Source organism: Pelodiscus sinensis, chromosome 4 (assembly GCF_049634645.1).
Source record: "Pelodiscus sinensis isolate JC-2024 chromosome 4, ASM4963464v1, whole genome shotgun sequence".
Taxonomy (NCBI): Eukaryota; Metazoa; Chordata; order Testudines; family Trionychidae; genus Pelodiscus; species Pelodiscus sinensis.
In genome coordinates, this window is record NC_134714.1 from 91,576,804 (window position 1) to 91,599,189 (window position 22,386).

The 22,386-nt window shown below is 42.8% G+C and overlaps 1 protein-coding gene across 6 annotated transcripts in view; it reads left to right on the plus strand.

Annotated features, from left to right (window-relative positions):
- Window positions 1-22,386, plus strand: part of ANO5 (anoctamin 5) — a 114,031-nt gene that overhangs the window by 38,344 nt on the left and 53,301 nt on the right. For 2 of the 6 annotated variants that reach the window (XM_075927744.1, XM_075927745.1), the window contains 3 exons: window positions 921-968; window positions 9,253-9,294; window positions 10,690-10,803. In XM_075927744.1, coding sequence (XP_075783859.1) covers window positions 921-968; window positions 9,253-9,294; window positions 10,690-10,803 — 204 coding nt within the window. The remainder of the gene's footprint in view (window positions 1-920; window positions 969-9,252; window positions 9,295-10,689; window positions 10,804-22,386) is intronic. The other 4 variants (XM_075927746.1, XM_075927747.1, XM_075927748.1 and 1 more) reach the window with 2 other exon arrangements.

Consider the following 22,386-nt stretch of genomic DNA (forward strand, 5'->3'; position numbering starts at 1 on the left):
AAATCATTTCTCTCATCATACTGGTTTTCATTGTGAGGTGCATGCAGTACTTCTAGTTTACATGGGAAAAATAACTCTAGATGGAAGACCTTAAAAAAAAAAAGCCCTTTCCAAAATCAAGTAGGAAATAGTCTGATTATCTAAGGTTTTCCTTTACCACATGGTAGATTATCATTAGTTCCAAAGCATTTACTGATTGATTAAGCATTCCCATTGTATAAATGATAGAGAGATTGGATTGGCACCTTAAAAGCACTCCTCCTCTTAACTATGCATTTCTATGTTCTACTAAACCATGTTGAACAGTGGTGGGTTCTATACGCGGCCCATAAGATATTTTGTTTATCATTGCCCACATGCAGGGTTGCCAAATTCTACTGGTTTCCAGCTGCGTGATTTTTCCTTTAGGGATTACTAAAGTGACATGGGCATAAAGTAAGGGCATGTGAAGTAAGGTGCATGCTGATTGCACACAACATTGACTGTAAGAGCTCTTCACTCCCTCGGCATCCAGTCAAAGTCCTGCTATGGTTCAAGTGGCACAATCAGCAAATTCTAGGTATGCAAGCGCAGTCAGCAAACCTACCCTGTCCCTGGAGACTGTTTTGGATACAACAATCTTGCAGCCCACTGAGAGGAAGGAGGGCCACTCACGTGGCCCAATCAATAGCCTAGGTTGCCCATCGCTGATGTAAAACTTTAGTGGTTACAATCCAAACAATCTGGTTTGAAGAAGTAAAGATGATGAAATGATCCAGCTAATCTATGTCTCCAGGGGTTGGCACCCAGCAATCACTCTGCACAACTTTTGACTAAAACAAACCCAAAGCTTCATTGTTTTGGTTGAAATAATTTTTTAAACATCCTGCTGCCTTTGCATCATCACTAACATTATGTCTTTCCCATGACGGCACTGGCAGGGCCTAAGCAGCACTGAGACCACTTTACTCATCCCTGATCATCAAGTGGTAAGCAGCAAGCAGTATTCATGCTTCCTTGCATGAATTTTTGGTGTCTCCTGTTATTGTGTGCCAAAATACAGCCCTATGAAAATTTTCCAGTTCTTCAAACATATTATCCTTCTAAAGCTAATCATGTAATATGGATTTCAGGTAGTCTCATAATAGATTCACCTATGAGCACTTGTATTTGGTTGTAATCCATAAACCAAACAATTTGAAAATTATTATATAACTTAATATAGACAAAGTTAAAATGTTAAATAAAAGAACTGGAAAGTTTTTTTTTCTGTTTTTACTCATTGTTATGTTTGATGAAATAATCTATATGAGGTGTGTTCCAATTTTGGTGTTACTTCTTTATGTGAGTTTGTTTCCTCCTACCTATGAGTGGTTGGTAATGTAGGCAAGGAAAGGCACAGCTTTCCCACAACTGCCTACATGACCAACTGCCTAACGTTGGGGCTGCCGCCCGGGGAACGCTGGCATCGTGGCATGGCAACCAAGCTCTCCCTAGCCTTCGGGGAAAGCTGGAACCACAGTGTGGCAGCCTATCTCTCTGCAGCCCCGGGGAAGGCTGGAAACATGATGTGGAACCCAGCTTCCCCCATCCACCAGGGGAGGCAGTCCAGCTCAGCAGCCTGACCAGGGATGGTGGTGGTGGTGGTGGTGGTGGTGGTGGAAGGGGCCATGGTGGGGCAGAATGGCTTTCCCCTGCTGCTGGGGAAGGCCAGGCTGGGGGCATCACGGTAGCCCTGACTCTCCATGTGGCCAGGCAAGATCAGACCTTGAGGGGATGGGTGGGGAGGGGCGGAGCCTTGGGTGGAAGGGATGAGGTTGGGTCTTGCCTTCCCCAGCTGGGCTTTTACCCGATGGTCATGCTCCTCCCTTAATGATTCATAATTCTGAGTCAGAGTCAGCATGACACTTTAAAATATATTAAAGATCCAGAAACTATCACTAAAATAATTTGAGGTATTTAATTTGTTTGTTTCTTATTGCAATAAGTTGTAAATAATAAGTATAGGCTACAAATGCCAACTCATTGAGAATTTTTCAATATTAAACGTATTCCTTGATTGCCTCACTAAATATACTACAGGATCTGAAATACATACTGTATTCCCTTCATAAAACAAGTTTAAATATAAATGGAGAATTACATGCTGAGATGCACTGAAACTGTATGTTTACACTTGGCTCTGGGGTCTTATATTAACACACATTTTCTCTTTTAGCATGTTTTTTCTCTGTTTTTGTTTAAACAGTTTTTCTGTGTATTTTAACTTCAGACCAAAAACATTAAAATATTTACAAAGTGCCATGAACTGTACCTTCACACTCCTTGGGTGCATTTAGACTGGCAAGATTTTGCGCAAAAGTACTTGCTTTTGCGCAAAAACTTGCCAGCTGTGTACACTGGCCGCTTGAATTTGCGCAAGAGCACTGACTTTGTAATGTACAAAATCAGTGCTTCTTGCGCAAATACTTTCCCGCTCCCGCTCGGGAAAAAGCCCTCTTGCGCAAGAATACTTGCGCAAGAGGGCCAGCGTAGACAGGGAAGAACTGTTTTGCGCAAATGGCAATCAGGGCTTTCTTGTGCAAAATCGCGTGTAGACTGGCCACAGATGCTTTTGCGCAAAAGCATCTGTGCCAATCTAGACGCGCTTTTGCAGAAATACTTTTAACGGAAAAACTTTTCCGTTAAAAGTATTTCCGCAAAATCATGCCAATCTAGATGCAGCCCTTCAGTATCTAAGCAGTTCAGAATTATGAGAACTGTGGTGAAAGTGCCGAAAAGAAGATTTTTTTTTAAATTGAAAACTCTATTGCAACTTTATGCTGCTTCTATTAAGCAAAACTTGAAATTGGGACATCCATTGACTTAACAGGATTCATATTACACTTTTCTGGTAAACTGATCACAGCCAATTAAATTACATTAGTTCCTTAGAGCAAGAACATGCTATGGAACCTTATACTAATGATTCCCTGGTGTAATACTTCCATTGGAGTTACTGGAGAACCCTACCTGGATGAACTGAATTGATTTTTGGTGGAGCACATATATATTATTATGTTCCATGTAAGTGCAATTACAGAATCTTTTTGCTCTTTAGGAATGATGTTCATTTTAAAGGATTTTTTTTTTAGCATGGAAAAACTTTAATCAGCATTTTAATCGCTTAATTTTAAGAAAATGTTTAGCTAATTTTTTTAAAAAGGTGTTTTTTTCATTAACATCAGATTCAAAATTTAAACCTGACTAGTTCACAGTGCAAAGATTTTTTTCTCTTTGTTAGAGATCCGATTCCTGTAATGCAGCTTTCATATCTTTCTAATTTTCAAGCATTCTAGTACCTGCATGGAATAGTTTGGAGTAGATCGTTAAAATTTATACAATTATATATTTATTTATAGTGAAGTTGTTTCAAATTGCTCATCTCAGAGGTATAAACCTAAGAAACAGGTTAGAAGTCAGGCAATCATAACTGTGGAATAACTCCCCCTAATTCTTCAGTTTGTAAACATTATCCTTCCAAATCTGCAAAATGTGCAAAAATTGAATTTATTTTAGGATAGGTGCAATAAAGAGTTTAGTTCTGATGGATGTGGGACATTAGGTATTGCCTTCTCTGGCAATAGTGGTCAGTGAGCATACAACTCCTAGGGTGTGTCTAGACTACAGGGTTTTTCCGAAAAAAGTGGCCTTTTTTCAAAAAAAACTTCTCCTGCATCTAGACTGCTGCCGCATTCTTTTGAAATTAAATTGAAAGACTGCGGCAGTTTTTTGACTGTGGAAAACATCATTTTATGAGGAATAATGCCTTTTTTCGAAAGTGCTCTTTCGAAAAAAGGTGTTATTAAACACTAACAGTGCTTTTTCGAAAGAGAGCATCCAGACTGCTTGGGTGCTCTCTTTTGAAAAAGCGGCTCTCTCTTTCGAAAAAAGAGGCTGCTGTCTAGACGCTCTCTTTTGAAAGAGGTTTGTAGTCTAGACATACCCCTAGAGTCAAATTTGGGGATAATGTTATAGATGTAATTATCTAGTTAACTTATCAGTTATTCTAACATGCTATAGTTCTTCAGTATAACTCTGATTAAAGCTAATTGATAAGGCATCCATCCTAACTATTTGAAAACGACTGACGTACTTAAATTATAGTTGATTTAGTGCCCAAAGAACCCTACTGTGACAATAAAGTGGGACATTAGAAACTGTAGACTGGAGGAGTGGAGTTTTAGCCATCCGGACCCTGTGAGCTTTTAGGGCCTGTGCTAAGGTTGGAAGGGAATTAAGGCTGGAAAGTACTACATTTCAAAACATGCTCCCCTCAGGGCTGCACAAATTTCTGATGGAAATAAATGTGGAAATAGATGCTTAAAGCAGAATTTCCTTTGTGGGCTTTACTGTGTAGACTGTTTAATGTGAAGATGAATTCAGAGGAAACTATGTTGCTGTTGGAAAGAGTGGTGTGCACAGCAGCATAGAAAGGTAGGCCTTCCATGCTAATGTCTTGGAATGCAGGATGCTAGGGTCTGCCTGAAATCATACAGGATTCAGTCATAAGTGTAAGTTATAGTCACAAGTATTTGTATGTTAGTAGGTACTTAATGTTAAGTAAACTTTTACAACAGTCTCTGTCACTTAGTATGAATCCCAGGTAAGAGCTGTGTCATTTTTCAAAAGGACCTTCTGTTATGTTTTTGCAGTGGTTGATTCCACATCCATCAGTTTGCTTTCCCCTCTTGTTTCAGTGGTGGCTGGCTTGTTTGCTTTGGATCTGGGGCAGCACATATGAACCACCCCAGAGAGTGAGGTGGTCAGGACATGTACATAAGCTATTTAGTTGCATGACAGGATTTAAAAGGTTGGGATTATAGATTGCAATTAGTGGGGACGGTAAGCTGTTACTCATTTTATGGAAATGCTTCAGGGCAAAACAGAATGTGAAATTTGTTTACAGTTGTCCTTAGCTTCAGGGCAGGCTTTATTTAATTCCAGACCCATATTTTATAGCAATTTATAACCTTCTTTCTTTTGGATATGAAAGAAGTCTCTGGTTTGGGGCTTTAATTCATACCTCTATGAACACAGCATTAAACTGCTAAAAGGGTCATTCTTTGAATTAGCTGTTAAGACAGTCCCTTCTGTCACTTCTGATGCACGGTTAGGTGGAGGATAAAGAGTTAGGGTTCAATTATGAACTCAGTTAAAGCAGTGTAACTCTAATATGCTTGCATTTGTGTTACTACATGAAAGGGAACTTTTGCCCTTAATAATAGGATAGTGATAATTAGCTGATTGGCCAAACTTCATAAAAATCACAATTCTCAGATAGGTTATTGGCCTATGTCATGAAGAGTTATTGTTGGTGAAGATTAGAAAGTCAAATAATTTCACTTTTTTTAAGAATAGTTTCTATTAATCTATTTTATGACTGTGGGATTTATCAGATTTCTTTTGGAACTAGTGAAGTATGCACATTCTAGGAGACCCCATTTCTTAAGCCTCTGAGTCATTTGTAACACTTGTGAGGTACCTTATTATTCAGTTATAGATTCCTCCAGGAGCCATATAAATCACATAATATAATAGTGGCTAAATTGAATCAGGATATTACTGAATGTAATATATAGTTTGTCTCACATCAGTATATATCTGCCATAATTCTTAACGGAACTGTTAAGAAAGAGAAAATATTAATCTGTCCAACTGCTATTTTTCACATGTACAATTGATGCGAACTACTCTGTAGTGGTTTTATTTGTGAGCATAAGAATGGCCATACTGGGTCAGACAAACAGTCCATGTAGCCTGCTAGCGGGTCTTCCAACAGTGGCCAATGCCAGGTGCCCCAAAGGGAATGAACAAAACTGATAATTTTTAAAGTTATATATCCCCAACTGCCCATTCCCAGCATCTGGCAAACAGAGGCTAGGGTCAGCATCAGTCACTGATGGACATATCCTTCATTAACTTATCTAGTTCTTTTTTTAACCCTATTATAGTCTTGATCTTCACAACATTCTCTGACATGGAGTTTCACAGTTTGATTGTGTGTTGTGTGAATAAATACTTCCCCTTGTTCTAAATCTGTTGCCTATTAATTTCATTTGGTGACCTCCTAGTTCTGAGAGAGAGTAAATGACACTTCGTTACCTACTTTCCCCACACCAATCATGATTTGATAGTTTGCAGTTATATCCTCCTTCCTTACTTCTCTCTTTTCAAAGCTGAAAATTCCCTGTCTTATTAGTCTCTTCTCATATGGCAGCCATTCCGTACCTCTAACCATTTTTGTTGCCCTTTTCCAAATCTTTTCTGATTCCAGTAGTAGGGATATAAAATTAACCAATTAGCGTTAACCAATTAAATGTAGTGTTTAACCGGTAAACTGATTAAATGGAGGTGGATGGGCCACTTCAGCCTGGACCCACCCCCTATTGGAACAGTTCTAGCCTGCGGCAGGGCTGGAGCAGCCCTCCAGCTGCAGTGGGCCACAAGCAGGGGCTGCACCCAGGTACCTGTTAACTGTTGCCCACAAGCATCACCAAGTTAACCAGTTAGCCATTTACATTGCTATCCAGTATATCTTTTTTGAGATAAGGTGACCACATCTGCATGTAGTAGTCAACATGTAGGCATAGCATGGATTTATATAGAGGCAATACAATATTTTCTTAGTTTTTATATATATCCCTTTCCTAATGAGTCCCTACATTGTTTGCATTTTAGGCTGTTGCAGCACATTGAATGGATGTTTTTAAATACTTATCCACAGTGACCCCAAGATTTCTTTCTTGAGTAGTAACAGCTAATTTATATCCTATCATTTTATATATATAGCTGGGATTATGTTTTCCAGTATGAATTACTTTGCATTTATCAGCATTGAATTTCTGTACATGCACACAGCAAGCAAGATTCATATGAGTGTTTTTCCCATCCTAGATTAGATTCAGACAGAAATTGTAATATTTTTACAGATCTAAACTGGCAGTCTTTTATGGTCAAGAACAAATTTAATGATGTTCAGGACCATGAACCAAATTCTAACCACAGTTAGAAACCTTGCCTTTGAAACCTTGTGGATTTCATTATAGTTGAAGACTAAATAAAGTCCTGGGTGTATTGTAATACCTGAATATTTCTGATCTCAGTGGAAGTTTTGCCTGATTAAAGAATGCAGAATTTGATCATTTTCTTTATGTGGTTTTTAATCAGATTATTTGAGCCAAAAGTTGTTCGGTGTACTCAGCTCCCACCGTCTTTTCACACAGGTAATTAAGGGCAAAATTTAATCCATAGACCCTGATTTTTAGAAGGGACTTCTTCCCATTCTGAGTAGGCATGTAAAATCCTGATTCATCAGTGAAATGGTTAAACGTTAGGTTAACCCAATGTTTAACCAGTTAACTGACTAACTGAGATCCGGCCCCGGGGCTGTGGGGCAGCAGCAGGCTCCTGGTCCCAGGGTCGGAGGGCTGCTGTGAACACTGCTGGTGGCAGAATGCTTCTAGCCCTGGGGCTGCTGCCGCCATCAATGGTAGGAGGCTTCTGGTCCTGGATACTAGTTAACTGGTATCCGGTAAGCATCATCTGGTAAGGGTGTTGTTTACCTGTTAACTGGTTACCTGTTCACATCCCTAATTATGAGTGCATAAAATATTATTGGTGCATATTTTTCAACCAAAATACATATGTGTGCCGTTGATACACTCAGAGATCCACCTAAATGGTATCCACAAATAACATATTATTATATGTGTAAATAACAATAATTGCATCTGTAATTATTCATCCTCGTATATTTGTACCTTTTAATATTATAATTGCAAAAGCACGTGCTTATCATAAAACTCAGACGAGGGTCTTTTCTTCTCTTGCTTAGAGTGCATGTTTTCTTGGATCTTCTCTTTCTCCAGGAGTACTTGGCAGTAAAATCATTCTCCAAGACTCCCTATATTTCTTCTCTAACTAGGTTAGTTTCTCTGGTGTAATTTTTATACATGAAAGCAAGTATTGCTAGTTAATGAACAAGAGGACCAGAAGGGGATTAAACAATAGCTCTGAAAAAGGGTATGTCTACACTACCCCGCTAGTTCGAACTAGCGGGGTAATGTAGGCACACCGCACTTGCTAATGAAGCCCGGGATTTGAATTTCCCGGGCTTCATTAGCATAAGCGGGGAGCCGCCATTTTTAAATCCCCGCTGCTTCGAACCCCGTGTAGCGCGGCTACACGGGGCTCGAACTAGGTAGTTCGGACTAGGGTGCCTATTCCGAACTACCGTGAAACGAGGAGTAACGGTAGTTCGGAATAGGCACCCTAGTCCGAACTACCTAGTTCGAGCCCCGTGTAGCCGCGCTACACGGGGTTCGAAGCAGCGGGGATTTAAAAATGGCGGCTCCCCGCTTATGCTAATGAAGCCCGGGAAATTCAAATCCCGGGCTTCATTAGCAAGTGCGGTATGCCTACATTACCCTTCTAGTTCGAACTAGGAGGGTAGTGTAGACATACCCAAAGATATTATCTATGTTTCTTTAATTTGAAATATATGGTCAATAATTACCTGAAAGATTGGCGTATTCTAATGAAACATAAAAATTGATACATCGGAACAAATGAATGGTAGCTGATCAATTATCTTGTCTCTGACCATTGTGAGTGCCACAAGTAAAAAAAAATGTCATTAACAGTCCTTCCATTCACATTTTCTGTGCTGTGGAACACAAAGGGGAAAATCTCTTTCTTGATTCTATTTAAGGAAGAGTTTATGCTTTGAAGCATAATTTTACCAAGTATGTCATTCTAGAGCTACCCATTAGCTTTTTGTGTGCTGCATGAGTTCAGAATAAGGTAAGCTGGAAAAAAAAGTTGATTGGTTTTTTTATGAGCTACTGCTTGATTTTGTTGTTACATTTGTGTGCTGGTGACCTTTTCTTGGCTTATTGTTTTGATCTGCATGATTTTTTAAGCAACCTCATAGTTAGCAACAAGTAGTATTTTTTTTTAAAATACTGTAAAATTAAGAATTTGGAAGCTCTTTGTTTTTACTTGATGAATGTCAGTTGCTGCATTAGCTTTGTTTCAATTCAGTATTGTATATTATAGCCACATAGGGCTTGTTTTTATCTTTCCACCCCATGCTTAAAGCTTATCTTGCCTTTAATTTAGGCACAGAATTCTCTCTAAATTAACTGTGAGTTCTGTGCTTGGAACATTCTCAAGATTGGGTCCTTGAAGTAGAAGGCATGCCTGATAACTCCTTATTGGTTGCTCCAACAGACCGGAAGGAGATTCAATATGTTCCTGAAGCGACGTCTCAGGGTAAAATTGTTATGAATTATATTGCTAGTGGCCTGGATGGCTCTGTCATAACATGTTTCACTGTGCCATGTCTTGTTTATTGGGAACAAAGTTCACACTCAGATAAATACTTGCAAGTTTTTAGAGAACTTTGTATGTACTTGAGCATGTAACTAGGACAGAATTTGATCTATAGTGAACAAATAACATATCCCAAAGTGTTGACCTGTGTAGATTGCTTTATTTTGGAGGGGTCTTTCAACACATAGCAGGTCTTCTGGAATAGGGTAATCAGAAAAATCTTGTGTTAGTAAAGTTGTTTTTTCTAGATAAAATAGTATGTTGGATTATCCAGGCCTAATCAGCAACAGACATAATGAGGTAGTGATCTTTAGTACCTTGAAAGTACAACTTAGGTAGTTCAGTTACTCTGATAGAAATTCATGCCATTCTAGTATCTTGGAAATGAAAATATGAAATGAATTACACTTACTCCTCTGTACTCCTGGTGTCCCTAATCCATTGTGGTGGCAGAGAGTGTGGAGCCACATGTGCTATGGGAGTGCAGTGGCAAGTAAGCCCTTAACCCCTCACACCCAGACCCCTCCAGTGCCCTTCCTGGCCCAGCAAAATTCTTTAATCCAGCATTCCCTGTTTGTGAGGGTTGCCAGATTAAAGAGTTTCAAGTGTATTAGTTTTGGGTTTTTTTAAGTACAATTTCCCTGTTCTCCTGGTTCATTGCTCTAGGAATGTTTTTTTAAAGGAAGCAAGTACAAATGATGTAGCCTGTTATATATAACTCATATGTTCTTTGTGTTCTCATTATATATACTGTCATCTAAGTATTATTGCTCAGCAATGTTTCAGAACAACTGCTGCTTTAATGAGTCTTGTTTTGAAATAGGAAGCGCATGGACTTTCTTTACTTTCAGAGTTGCTGTGGTGGCACTAGCTTCAGGTTTTTAAACTGTGTCCTTGTTTGCCTTTGTTTAAAGGGACACTCTAATTATTTTTTTTACAGCAAGCATGATATTCTCAGACACTGAAACACTTACCATGATCATTTTTACCGCAAAGTGTTAATTAAAGAGGAGGAATGTCAGAAGATGGTGAGAGCGCCCTTTAACTTGCAGTATTGCCAGGCATTGCTATACTAATGTATGTCACTGTATGTAATGTTTGTGACTCATAAGGCATGTGGATGGACCATTCGTATGTACTGCCAGTTTTGAGATCATTTCATAACTCCCATATAACAGATGGAGCTGTTGTTGAAATTCTACTTGAGCACAAATCATTTCATATTTGAAAACACTGAAGAACTGAACTAAACTGAGAAAAGAACCCTCTTCTCTACCTGGTTTTGGAGCAATAACAAGATTTGATTTTTAATTGTTTTCCTTATGTTCTCCACAGATTAGCAAGAGACACCAAAGCAAAGATTCTGTTTTCTTCAGGGATGGTGTCCGGCGAATTGACTTTGTACTCTCTTATGTGGATGAGCCAAATAAAGAAGAGGAAAAGAAGGTGGTAAGTTCCTTTTGTGGTACCTTCTGAATGAGGACATAGCATAGACTTGAGTTTCCTTCATAAGTCCTTGGAATCGTAAACATGAATTGGACTATCTAAAATCTCACCTATTTCTCTATATAAAAAACTTTTCCTGTGGGATGACAGAGTGACATCAACAAGTCACTACGACCCGCCATCCCTCTCCCCTCAGCTGCCCAGCCTTCTCCCTCTCTCACTCTCCCTAGTGCTGGGGGGAAAGGGGTGGGAGTCATGCACCCTCCCCCATTCCCCCCAGTGCGAGGTGGGAGTCACGTGACCTTCTCCCCTCCCCGGTGCTCTGGGGGACTGGGAACCGCATGGCCTCCCCAGTCTCCTCAGTTCTCGGGGGGGGGAGGGGGGCATGGATGGAGTCATGTGGCCTTCCCCCTCTCCGGTGCTCTGGAGGGAGTAGCTGGAGCTGCACTGCTTCCCCCTACCCCGGTGCTGGGGATGGGTGGGAACTGTGTGGTCTTCTTCCTCCCCAGTGCTTGTGGGGTGGAAGCAGCGCAGCCTCCCCCCTCCCTTGTGCTCTGGGGGGGGACAGAGCCGCTTGGCATCCCTTCTTGCCAGTGCTCGGGGAGGGGTCGGCTGGTGCCACGCAGCCTCCTCCCTTCCCCGGTGTTCAAAGGGTTGACTCCCATGGCCTCCTCCTTCCCCCGCTCCCTGGTGCTCGGGGTAGAGAGAGCTCTGTGGGTCCCCCTCTCCGGTGCTTGGTGTATGTGGAGAGGAGCTGCATGGCCTTCCTCCAGTGCTCCAGGGAGGTGGGCTGCAACTATCACGCGGCCTCTTCCCAGACATTGTTTGGGGAGGAGAGGAGGATGGAACCGCGTGATCTCCCACCTCTCCGGTTCTCGGGGGAAGGGGCGGAGGGCAGGAGCCATGCAGCCTCCCTCTTCCCCCCTCTCCCAGTGCTCTTGGGAGCAAGGTGGGAGCCACACAGCCTTCTCCTTCCTCCCTCCCTGATGTGCTTGGGTGAGGCGAGAGCTTTGTGGCCTCCTCCCTCCACGGTGCTTCGGTGGGAGCGGGGGGCAGCCTCCTCTCTCCCCAGTGCTCTGAAGAGGCTGAAGGGGATTTGGTGAGCCTAGCGAAAAGGAGAGCAGCCCCCTAGTAGTTTGAAAAGTTCCTGCAATGTACTAAAAATTTTGATTTGGAATTGTGTTGTGAATTAGGACTGATCCCGCCAATTGCTGATTACTATCAGTTTCTGAGTATGTTCAGCACCTTGCATGATTGGGTCCTATTGCCTAACTGATATTATTTTCTTCATTTAATGATATTGCCCTGTAATTAATATATTCATGGTAAAAACTATCTAAGTAGTTATTATGAAGCCTTTTTTTTTCCCCAAGAAGCATGAACTGTGCTCAGACAGATGTACAGGAGCAGCTGAAATTCTTTTATACAGAAGACTCGAGCCTGATTCTTCTTCCATTAATCATAGTAGAATTTTGACTTCGCTTAGAGCAAGACTGGACACATAGATGCTGCAGTGAACTAGTTAGATTGCCCATTTAATACAAATAATGGAACATCAGTGTCAGCCGACGGTCAGGGCTCCCTATATCTGTCCCTTTATGACCGGCTGAAGTTCTTTTAAATTGTGCTTGGTTCTATTACAGCAACTGAAGGAGTCAGGTTAAAACTTAAACAGTTACAGGTTTATTTGAGGAAGCTTATAAATCATATGGTTGCAATGGCTATTGTTCTATTTCTTAACTACTAGCAAAATATAGATCTTAAAAATGGTTACAAAGAAGATAAAGATAGAAAAATAGAAATAATGGTACCAAATAACAGCTTACTCTTTCTGTGTGTACACTTAAGACAGAGGACCACATTCAGGTACAATTTTTACCCCCTTCTGTGCCTCTCGACTCCAGCATGTCAGGCCAGGGCCGGTACCTCAATTCCTAGGAAAGACGAAAATACGAGGTGGGCGTCCCCATAGAACCTCGGGAGGTCAAACACCTAACCCGACCAGCAGGTAGAGGGTAGAATGACACTCAAAGTGAGTGTGTTGCTGGACCTATTTTTATACTCATGGGGTCACGTATTTCTCTTTCTTGTCTGTCATGCCAAATGGGGCTGGTCTGTCCTTTGTGAGACCAGTTCTTACAAGGGAGTTGTGAACTTAATTTACACTTGTAAGAGCGATAACTAAATTGGAATTACTGGGGATTCTTTTCTCAGTGGGAAATTCCTCTCCCAGGGACTGTGTGTGTGTTCGAATCAACATGGGTGCCAGCCGGGGGCAGTTCTCGCAGCCTCGAGGCCAGCTTACTGATTTAATCGCTCTCTCTCCACATATCTGTGTTTTTTTCAGCTTCTCAGGATCAGATGAGCCAGCATAGACTATGCTGATTTTATTGCTCCTTCTCTGCCCTGTATGCTTCAGAGAGGCAAATAAGATGGATGATATGGGGGGTTAGTCTGTCTGGCTACAATCAGTCGGTGTGGAAACTTCAGAAGCTAAGTTAAAACTAAGGATGTACTTTGCAAACTCATTTTGCAACACGTGAGAGTTCCTGGAGGTTTGATTATAGTATACTTACATGAATGTCAGATTTCTCTAGATTGCTTTCTTCAGCTACCTTCAGAGCTCTAGGTATTCTATCTTCATAATAGGGCCCTTTTTTAAACACTTGGTCTGAAATAATAAAGTCTAGCTTCTTGAACTAGGTGGTAAATATCATCTGTCTACCCCGAGCTGCATTTCTTTTTATGTTTTGCCCTGGCCATTGTGATCTACTGATGCTCAACCTTACTGTGGCGGGTCCTTGAATTTGGAATTAATTCCTGCTCATTGATTTATTAGCCTTTGGTGCTGCAAAACCAGTCTTATTTAAGACTTTTGTAGTTTGAATGGGGGTGAGTGGGACTATGGCAGGCCTGGGCAAAATATAGCCAATGGGCTCGATCCAGCCCACCAAGCCACCAGATCCAGCCCGTGGACAATGCTGTGAGCCCCAGACAGGCTTCCTGCTTGCCTTACACTACCCGTGTACTGCTCAGAAACATGGCTGCGGGGTGGTTTTTCTTTAAAAACACTTGAGACTGAAAGGCTTCAAGTGCTGCTCCTTCCCCCAGCACAATCCCATTGGCCAGTAACTGGCTAATTGGAGCAGTCTGTTTGAATAATAGGCAGCCACGAAGCACAGTTCAGGGCTCGTAGCTATTCACACAGCACATGGCTGCTGCCTGGGGGGGCGGAGAGGCTCCTTGCTTGCCTGAGAAAGTGCTGGGCTGCTGGCTGGTAAGCAGGGCCGGCCTTAGGCCGATTCTCCCGATTCCTGCACCCTGAACCCGGAAGTGTGCCGGGCGCCATGGGCGGCGAGTTAATATTCAGAGCCGGGGGCCCTGCTCCAGCAATATTTTGGAGCTGGGTCTCTCTCCGACTCTGCCTGGAGCGGTCCCCAGACTCCACCTGCCGGCCCCCCCGTGCATCCTCCCACCCTGGCCCCAGAGTGTCCCCCTCGGCCCCGGACTGTCCCCGCTGTGAGCAGCTCTCAGTGTGGCTCCCCTTTGCTGGCTGCTGCCATGCGCAGCATTCCCAGATGAGCGGGGAGGACACCCGGACGTGACATGACATCACGGCCTGGGACTTTAAAACTGCTCCACGCGGTGTTGCACCACTCGGCCTAGCTCCGGGGCCCATGCGCAGACACGGGCCCCACAAAGTGGAAGGCAGAAGGTAGGGGAGGGGGAAAACTAGGGGGAAAGGGTGGGAGAGGAAGGGGCTTGTGCGGAAGGGAGAAGGGATGGAAGAGGAAGAGGTTTGTGCTGAGGGGGGGGGAGAAGGGGCGAGAGAGGAAGGGGCTTGTGCAGAGGGAGAGGGGGAAGAAAGGAGAAGGCACCAAGGGACAGCGTGGAGGAGAGACAAATGCCAGAGGGCCAAGTGCAGATAATGAGGAAAAGGGCAGGAAGGGAGGTGTCAGTGGGAATGGGGGGAGGGGTGATGCTGGGAGAGGAGAGGAGAGGGGAAGGGCATTGGGAGCTAGAAGGGAAAGGTGGAGGTGCTTGGAGAAGGCTTGGGCATGAGAAAGGTGGGGATGGAGCAAGTCATGTGTGAGGGCACGGAGGGGCAGGAGGGGAACGGGGGCAGAGAGTGGTGAGGGGGTGGGCATCAGGGAAAAAGGGGGCAGGAGTAGTGAGGAAAGGGGGAAGCACCAGAAAGGTGCAGGGGTAAAGGGAAGGTGCAGGTTCCACGGGATTCTGGGGTGAAGCAGAAGGGCAGACACCTGCAGGGGATGGAAGGGCCAGCACCAGAGGAGAGAGGCAGGGCAGGTGTATAGAGGGAGGTGTTAGAAGAGAGGATGAGGAGGAGTAGCTCACATGATCAGAGTGAGGCTACTGGAAGAGTGGGCACAGGGGAGAGAGAAGGGCTGGTGGAGAGGTGCAGGTCGCAGGAGGGCTGGGGGCAGTGAGAAGGGCAGGAGTCAGGACAGCAGAGGAGGGTGAGGAGTTGGGGTGCAGCAGCCACCATGGGAGCTGATGGAGCAAGGGGAGGAGACATGGCAGCAGAGAGAAAAGGTAAAGGTTTATAAAATATTTATTAATAATACTTGGGTGCCACAGTGGCACATCCAAAAAAGCCACATGAACTCAGTACAGGTGCACAACAAAAAATCCATTCTGCTCATCTGAGGAAACTCTTAGGCTATGTCTGCACTGGCGGCTTCTTGCACAAGAACATCTTGCACAAGGGTTCTTGTGCAAGAAGTCTTGTGCAAGAACACATCCACACTGCCATGTGCAAGCTGTGCTTTTGTGCAAAAGCATCCATGGCAATGTGGACGCTCTTGCGCGCAAGAAAGCTCCAATGGTCATTTTAGCCATAGGGGTTTCTTGCACAAGAAATCCCTGCCGAGCATCCACACTGCCCTCTTGCGCAAGAGAGCTTACACCTGTTAGAAAAGAGCATAGCTCTTGCGCAAGACACCCTCTCTTACCACGCCGTACTGTAAATTTCCTTGCACGAGAGCAGGCGGGCAGTGTGGCTGCTCTGTGGGTTCTTGCGCAAGAACGACTGTACTTGCGTAATAAGCCATGAGTGTAGACATAGTCTTACAGGGAACACTTCCCCCAGCCTCTCTGCCCCCAAGTTAATGTCACACACATTGGGTAAATGCAATTGCAGGATAGTTGCATAAGGGGGATTTGGTGGGGGCCAAACTAATCCCTGTTGGTAGGAGGATGGTAGGAAAAGTCCTTTGAGAGAAGTGACATGACACCTTTTACTTCTGGTCATGTGTCCATCTTTCCCTGAGCGTGTTACCTCCAGAAGCCTGGTTAACGGGGGTCAGGGAGTGTGGCTAATGGGGGTCGGGGCATGGTTTAATGGAGGTCAGGGGGTGTGGCTAATGGGGCACCACAAAAATTACACAAATCTGCTGCCCCTGCCGGCTCCGGAGGAGGAGTGTGCCGGCCGCCTGCACTGCAGGAGGTGTGAATTTAGTACAGGGTTTACTGTGCCACGTGCGCGCGCGTGTTTTGTGCCCTTTTTTTTTCCTCAATCAAAACAATTCCTGGCCCACCTGCTTGTGTGTGCCTTTTTTTTGCTCAACCAAAAAAATTCTGAGGGGCCCCATCGAAATTGTTCGAATTGAACCCCGCACTTCCTAAAGCTGGCCCTACTGGTAAGTCTCCTGGCCAGAGCCTGCCTCTGACACTGCAGCTCCTCCCTTCCCCAACCCCCTGCCACCCATTCTTCCCTGCTCCTACATCCCAATACCCTGCCTCAGATCACAGTCCCCTCCTGCCCTCACTCACAGCCCAAACCCCTGCACCCCGATACTCTACATCCCCTGCTGTACCCCAATTCCCTGCCCTAGGTCACAATCCAACCCCCTGCACTCCACTCCAGTGCCCCAGGTCTCAATTGCCTCCTTCACCCAGACTCCCTTCCAGACCCCACACTGTCTCCTGAACCCCAATCCCTTACCCTAAGCTCTCTTCTGCACCTAACCTTTATGGAAGAGTGCAGTGCTCAACCACTTTCCAAATTCTTGGAGTGGCCCTCCTTCAGAAATTATTTCCCACCTCTGGACAATTGCAAAGGGGTATGGTTTTGTTCAGGGAGAAGGATGGTGGATTTGACCATTAGTTCAATTCAAAGTCTCTTGTATGTGCTTTTAAATCATAATGTACTTGAACCCAGAGACATGGATTAGTCCATTCAGTAAACCTTAAACCAATTACATTAATTGCATAAATAAATGTAGGTATCTTTTCCCTTGGGAAACCAGACTGAACTTCTTCATTTTAATAAGTATTTGCCTCTAGTCCAAGTAAGTTTTGGTCTGGATTTTCTCATTTAGAAGCATAATGTAAAAATAATCCTATTTAATAAGATTTTATGAAGCTGAAGATGGCTGAGTCCTTGGAATTTGAAACTTAAAGTAGCAAGAGGTTCTGTTAAATATTTTAGTTTAGCAGTGGAAATAATCACCCTGAATTTATGAGTTAATCCCTCCCCCCACTTTGTAACATCTCTGGATGACAACACTGAAAATGCTTGGCTCCGAGGCAGATAGTATACTCAGACTAGAGCTGACTATGGCTGTGTCCAGACTCCATGCCTCCGTCGACGGAGGCATGTAGATTAGCCAGATCGGAAGAGGGAAATGAAGCCGCGATTAAAATAATCGCGGCTTCATTTAAATTTAAATGGCTGCCCCGATCTGCCGATCAGCTGTTTGTCGGCAGATCGGGAGAGTCTGGACGCGATGCCCCGACAAAGAAGCCTTTCTTCATCGACACAGGTAAACCTGGTTTCACGAGGCTTACCTGTGTCGATGAAGAAAGGCTTCTTTGTCGGGGCATCGCGTCCAGACTCTCCCGATCTGCCGACAAACAGCTGATCGGCAGATCGGGGCAGCCATTTAAATTTAAATGAAGCCGCGATTATTTTAATCGCGGCTTCATTTCCCTCTTCCGATCTGGCTAATCTACATGCCTCCGTCGACGGAGGCATGGAGTCTGGACACAGCCTTAGTGTTTTGGTAGTAACTGGAAAGGAAAGGAAAGGAATCTTGATTCGTATTTTCCACTGTTTAAAGAGTCAATTACTAGTAGTTTAATGGGAAAAAAAATTCAGTTTTGGAAAAATTAATGGGTTTGCCAAATACTTTTATGTGAGTAGGTGTGACATCTTAGGACACCATTTTTTCCTGGCACTAGCATTTTTATAAGAAACTTAGTAAGTTCATTGATAGTATGCTCGCTTCTTAAAAACATTGATGTTTACCCTTTTAAAATAGAATGTTTTAGTTTACTGGTTAATAGGAACCATCATTTTATGACGATGCTTGGGGACAGATGAAATAAAGCAGGTACCAAGAGAAAAAAGTTACACTTGATGATACAGTGTCCAAGTTTGATACTGTTTTCCATGCTTCTGTGAGTAAGAGCTACATGACTGGGTTCTGTCTTTTTTACAGCTGTTTGGATACACCAATATTTATGTAACAGTTAGGCTATGTCTACACTCGCAGCTTCTTGCGTGAGTAATATGCAAATGAGGCTAAGCGTGGAATATCACCGAGCCTCATTTGCATATCTAATGAGCCACCTTTTTTTTTCAGAAGAGGCTGTTGTGCAAGAAGGAGCCTCTACACTGCCCCTTCTTGGGCAAGAAAAACCCTCTTTTTACACCTATTACTTTTGAGGAAGAACGGCATTGCGCAAGAGGGTTTTTCTTGCGCAAGAAGGGGCAGTGTTACATTATATGCTCGTTACATTATATGTCCCAGAATAACCAACCTTAGTCATTTAAAAAAGAAATCACAAGCTTGGCCTAAAAAAATGCTAATGTTTTTGAAGTAAGTAAATTGGGAGTTATTTTTGCTTTTTAAATATGCTTTCACTTTCTTGAGCCTAAGGTTGCCAGGTGTCCGGTATTGATGCAGACGATCTGTCCAGTAAAAAAAGAGTCTGGTATTTTCTGATTTTTTTTTTCTGGCCAGGAGGCGAAAATACCAGGTGTTTACCTGGTTCCACAGGCGAGCTATGTGGCCTGGAGGGTTGCCAGATGGTTTAACCAAAAATATCCTTCCCCTCCCCAAAAAAAACCCACCAGGGAAAAAATTCTGTTGGGAGGGGGGGGAAAGGGGAGACCAAAGTTGTTGAGCAAAAAATTTTAAAATAAAATAAAACTGGATGGCCCCTTGAAGAATGCTTTTGAAGCTTTTTGGCCCTAACAGACTGCCGGCGGCCATCTGCCATCTCCCCTGCAGAACCAGGTAAGCACCCAGTATTTTTGTCTCCTGGCGTGGAAAAAAAAAATCAGAAAATACTGGATATTTTAGGTATCCGGTATTTTCTGAATTTTTTTTAGCCGGACTGTCTGGTTTAATACCAGATACCTGGCGACCCTACCAGCCTGGAGCAGGAAGATGACGGATGGCCACCGGCAGCCTGGTCGGTCCAAAAAGCCTCAAAAGCATTTCTTAAAGGGGCCATGCTGTTTTAAAAAATATATATATAATTTTTTTTTTTTTGCTTAATAACTCTCAGGGTCCTTCCCCCCACCCTCCCTCCGCAACAGAATTTTTTCCTTGGTGGTTTTTTTTGGGGGGAGAGGGGCGGGCAGATGTTCAATATTTTTGGTTAAATCATCTGTCAACCCTACTTGAGCCATTAGAGATTTAATGAACAATAGTATTTTTTCTAAGTAAGGAACTTTTACTTCACACCCCCAAGAAATCATGAACTCAAGTACAGATGTGCACTATAGATGCATAAACTCACTCAAAGTTTCAAGTAAATGTTCCCTTGACTCTCACGTTTTTGCCTCTGGGGATGTGTACTGCTGCTTCATGTCAATTTAGGCACCTAAGTCACCTGACTCCAAGAGAAGGTTCCTCCCCGCAGTCTCAATTTATGTGCCTGTCTCTGTGAAAGTGATGAGACTTAGACCCCTTCTTCCCCCCGTCCCTTCCACTGACTAGTTTAGGTAGCTCCTTGCCTACTGTGCTGGCTTTTGTGGATCACATTCTTAGATACTTGTCTCTCCTGATACATTGTATGGGAGATCCAGGCACCTAACTCAGGTTTTGTGGATTGAATTATGGTTCCTATGATTTTCTAGGCACCTACGTCCCTTTGTGGATCCAGGCCCATATCCAGAGTAGAAGTTAATACTGTTTAAGCCCAGACCCAAAGGGAACCTGCTGTACTAAAGGCCACTACAGCCACAGTCCTGCCACTCCCAGCAAACAATTTTCTGAATCACAAACTCCATTGAATTGCAGGTGTTTACACTGAGAGTTAGAAATGCATGCACTGAAGCTATTACTTTTCCATTTCATGTCCTCATCGCATTTACTCGTGCTTCCTCTCCATCAAACTGAATCAGATCTTGAATCTGGGGCAGATCAAGCCTGTTTTCCTCCACTGAGTCTCCCAGTGGGGAAAATAGGACTAAAGCCAAAAAAGAAGAGTAGTGCTTTCACATTTAAATGACTGGATTTTCATCCTATTCTTATTGGAGCTTCCTTCTTTTCCACTCGTAAAATTAGGATTGTGGGCACAGTTTCATAGCTGCAGTGTTTGTAGACATGAAATCACTATCTGTGGTTTTATAGATGAGGTACACACTCAGGCACTGGATTTTGTTCGAAAGGTTACAGAAATCCAGTGAAGTTTGTAGTTATATAGGTCTCATGCTGTTCTGCAAGCCTGCTCTGGGAAAGCTGCTAGTGGGCCTGCACCACTTTGTTTACCTAAGGCTCCATAGCCACGGAGTCTCATGACTCTCATTGGTTAGAAGCGACGAACCAGCATCATTGGGAACCATGAGGCTCTGTAGCGACAGAACCTTTATGTAAACAAAGCAGTGTGGGCCCATTAGTGGCTTTCCCAAAGGTGGCCCGCAGAACAGTTTGAGAACCACTACTGTACAGTAATCTCTGGGCAGAGATGTGAATTCCTCTTACTGCAGTACAGTGACTTGGCAAATTGTACAGGCTAAGAATAGAAATGTGCTTAGGAAAAGAATATATTTGTGGTTTCTAATGCTCACGTTTGCTTCAGGGAAACTATTTTGCATAAACAAGAGTGGGATTAACTTCTTCATGGCATTTCAACATTGTTATTCAGACAAAGGCACTTCAGACTATAAAGGATATGTGCATGTTCTGTCTTAGTTTTATGCAAAACAAATCCCGATACACAGATTTAGTGTATTGCTGATCTCCAAGAGCCCTTTAGCTCACACTAGGGAATCTGCCAACTGATATAATCAGCTTGTTTAATTCAGAGATGATAGGGTGATGTCTTGAGATAACTCCTTGAAGCTGCCTTTTGAAATAGATTTGTAAATATTACATCCATAAAAAGCTTTCTTATTAGTTGAGCATCCCTTATAATTCATACAAATGAAAAGAATTGACTTATTCAATAGCAGTGTTTGGATATGTACCTGATTAAAACCCAGTCAGGAGGTGTTTGTATCTGGGATTTTGACTCAGCTCGTCTTTTTTTCCCTCCTATTTGATCTCCTCTGCTAGTTGATTCCGATGAGCTCTACTCTTGGTTTTGTAATGGCTGTTGTGGAATGCTATGGTCTATGTAAACAGACAAAACAGTATTAGAAATAAATATCTAACTTCCAAGACAGCTCAGGCTAACACTTCTCAGAGTTGGCCTGAATCCAGAGATTAAAAAGCACTAAGTAATTTTTCAGCATGTACCCATCTGGTTGGCTATTTTAATTTTTCAAACCAAATTATGTGATGAAGCAGGAAGGTATTGTGACCTTAAAAGGTGTTGAGTATCCTTAGCATTCACTGAAGGCAAAGCTAGATAAAGCCCTAAGATATTGAAATTTGGAGGGAAATGGCAGTTTTAGTCAATTTTAATCAAACAGCCTTATTGTAACCATTACAGATTCCTACTGATCTAGCACCTGTGAAAGGAGAAATTTAAAAAAATACTTCTTATATCTTAGCAAAGGACAATCCATTAAGTTTACAATTAACTTTTTCACTTGGAAATGCCATTTAATAAACTCATTTGCATTAATGTATTTACCTTATGTGTAAAACATAAACCCATTATCTTGTACATAGCTATATACATAATTTTTATTTACAGGGAATAGAAACATTTACATAAAAACATTAAAATCAAAATAATGTCCACAGTAAACCATTTTTTTCCTGTAGATTATACTTGTCTGTTTATAACCATATGACTGAATCCTAGCTATAAAGGTTTCTGATAACAGATCTAACTTATATTATATGGACGGCATTTTACTTTATATTTCTATTCAATACCTCTCACAAATAGTGTTCTGACTGATACCATTGAGGCTTTATTTTATACACGTTTACTGATTTTATTGATCAAAAAAGATTTTAAAAAAAATTCTGACAAACCTATTTATTGAGACTATAGCAATGGTTTTCAAGCTTTTTTAAAAATTTGTGGACATCTACAATTTTTTGAATGGAGGTGAGCAATCTTAGACCATCTGTCAACCCCCCAGGAATCTGCATTCCACAGGTCAAAACCCATTGGACCACTAGAGAATGCTCTTTTCTATCCCATGGAGAGCAT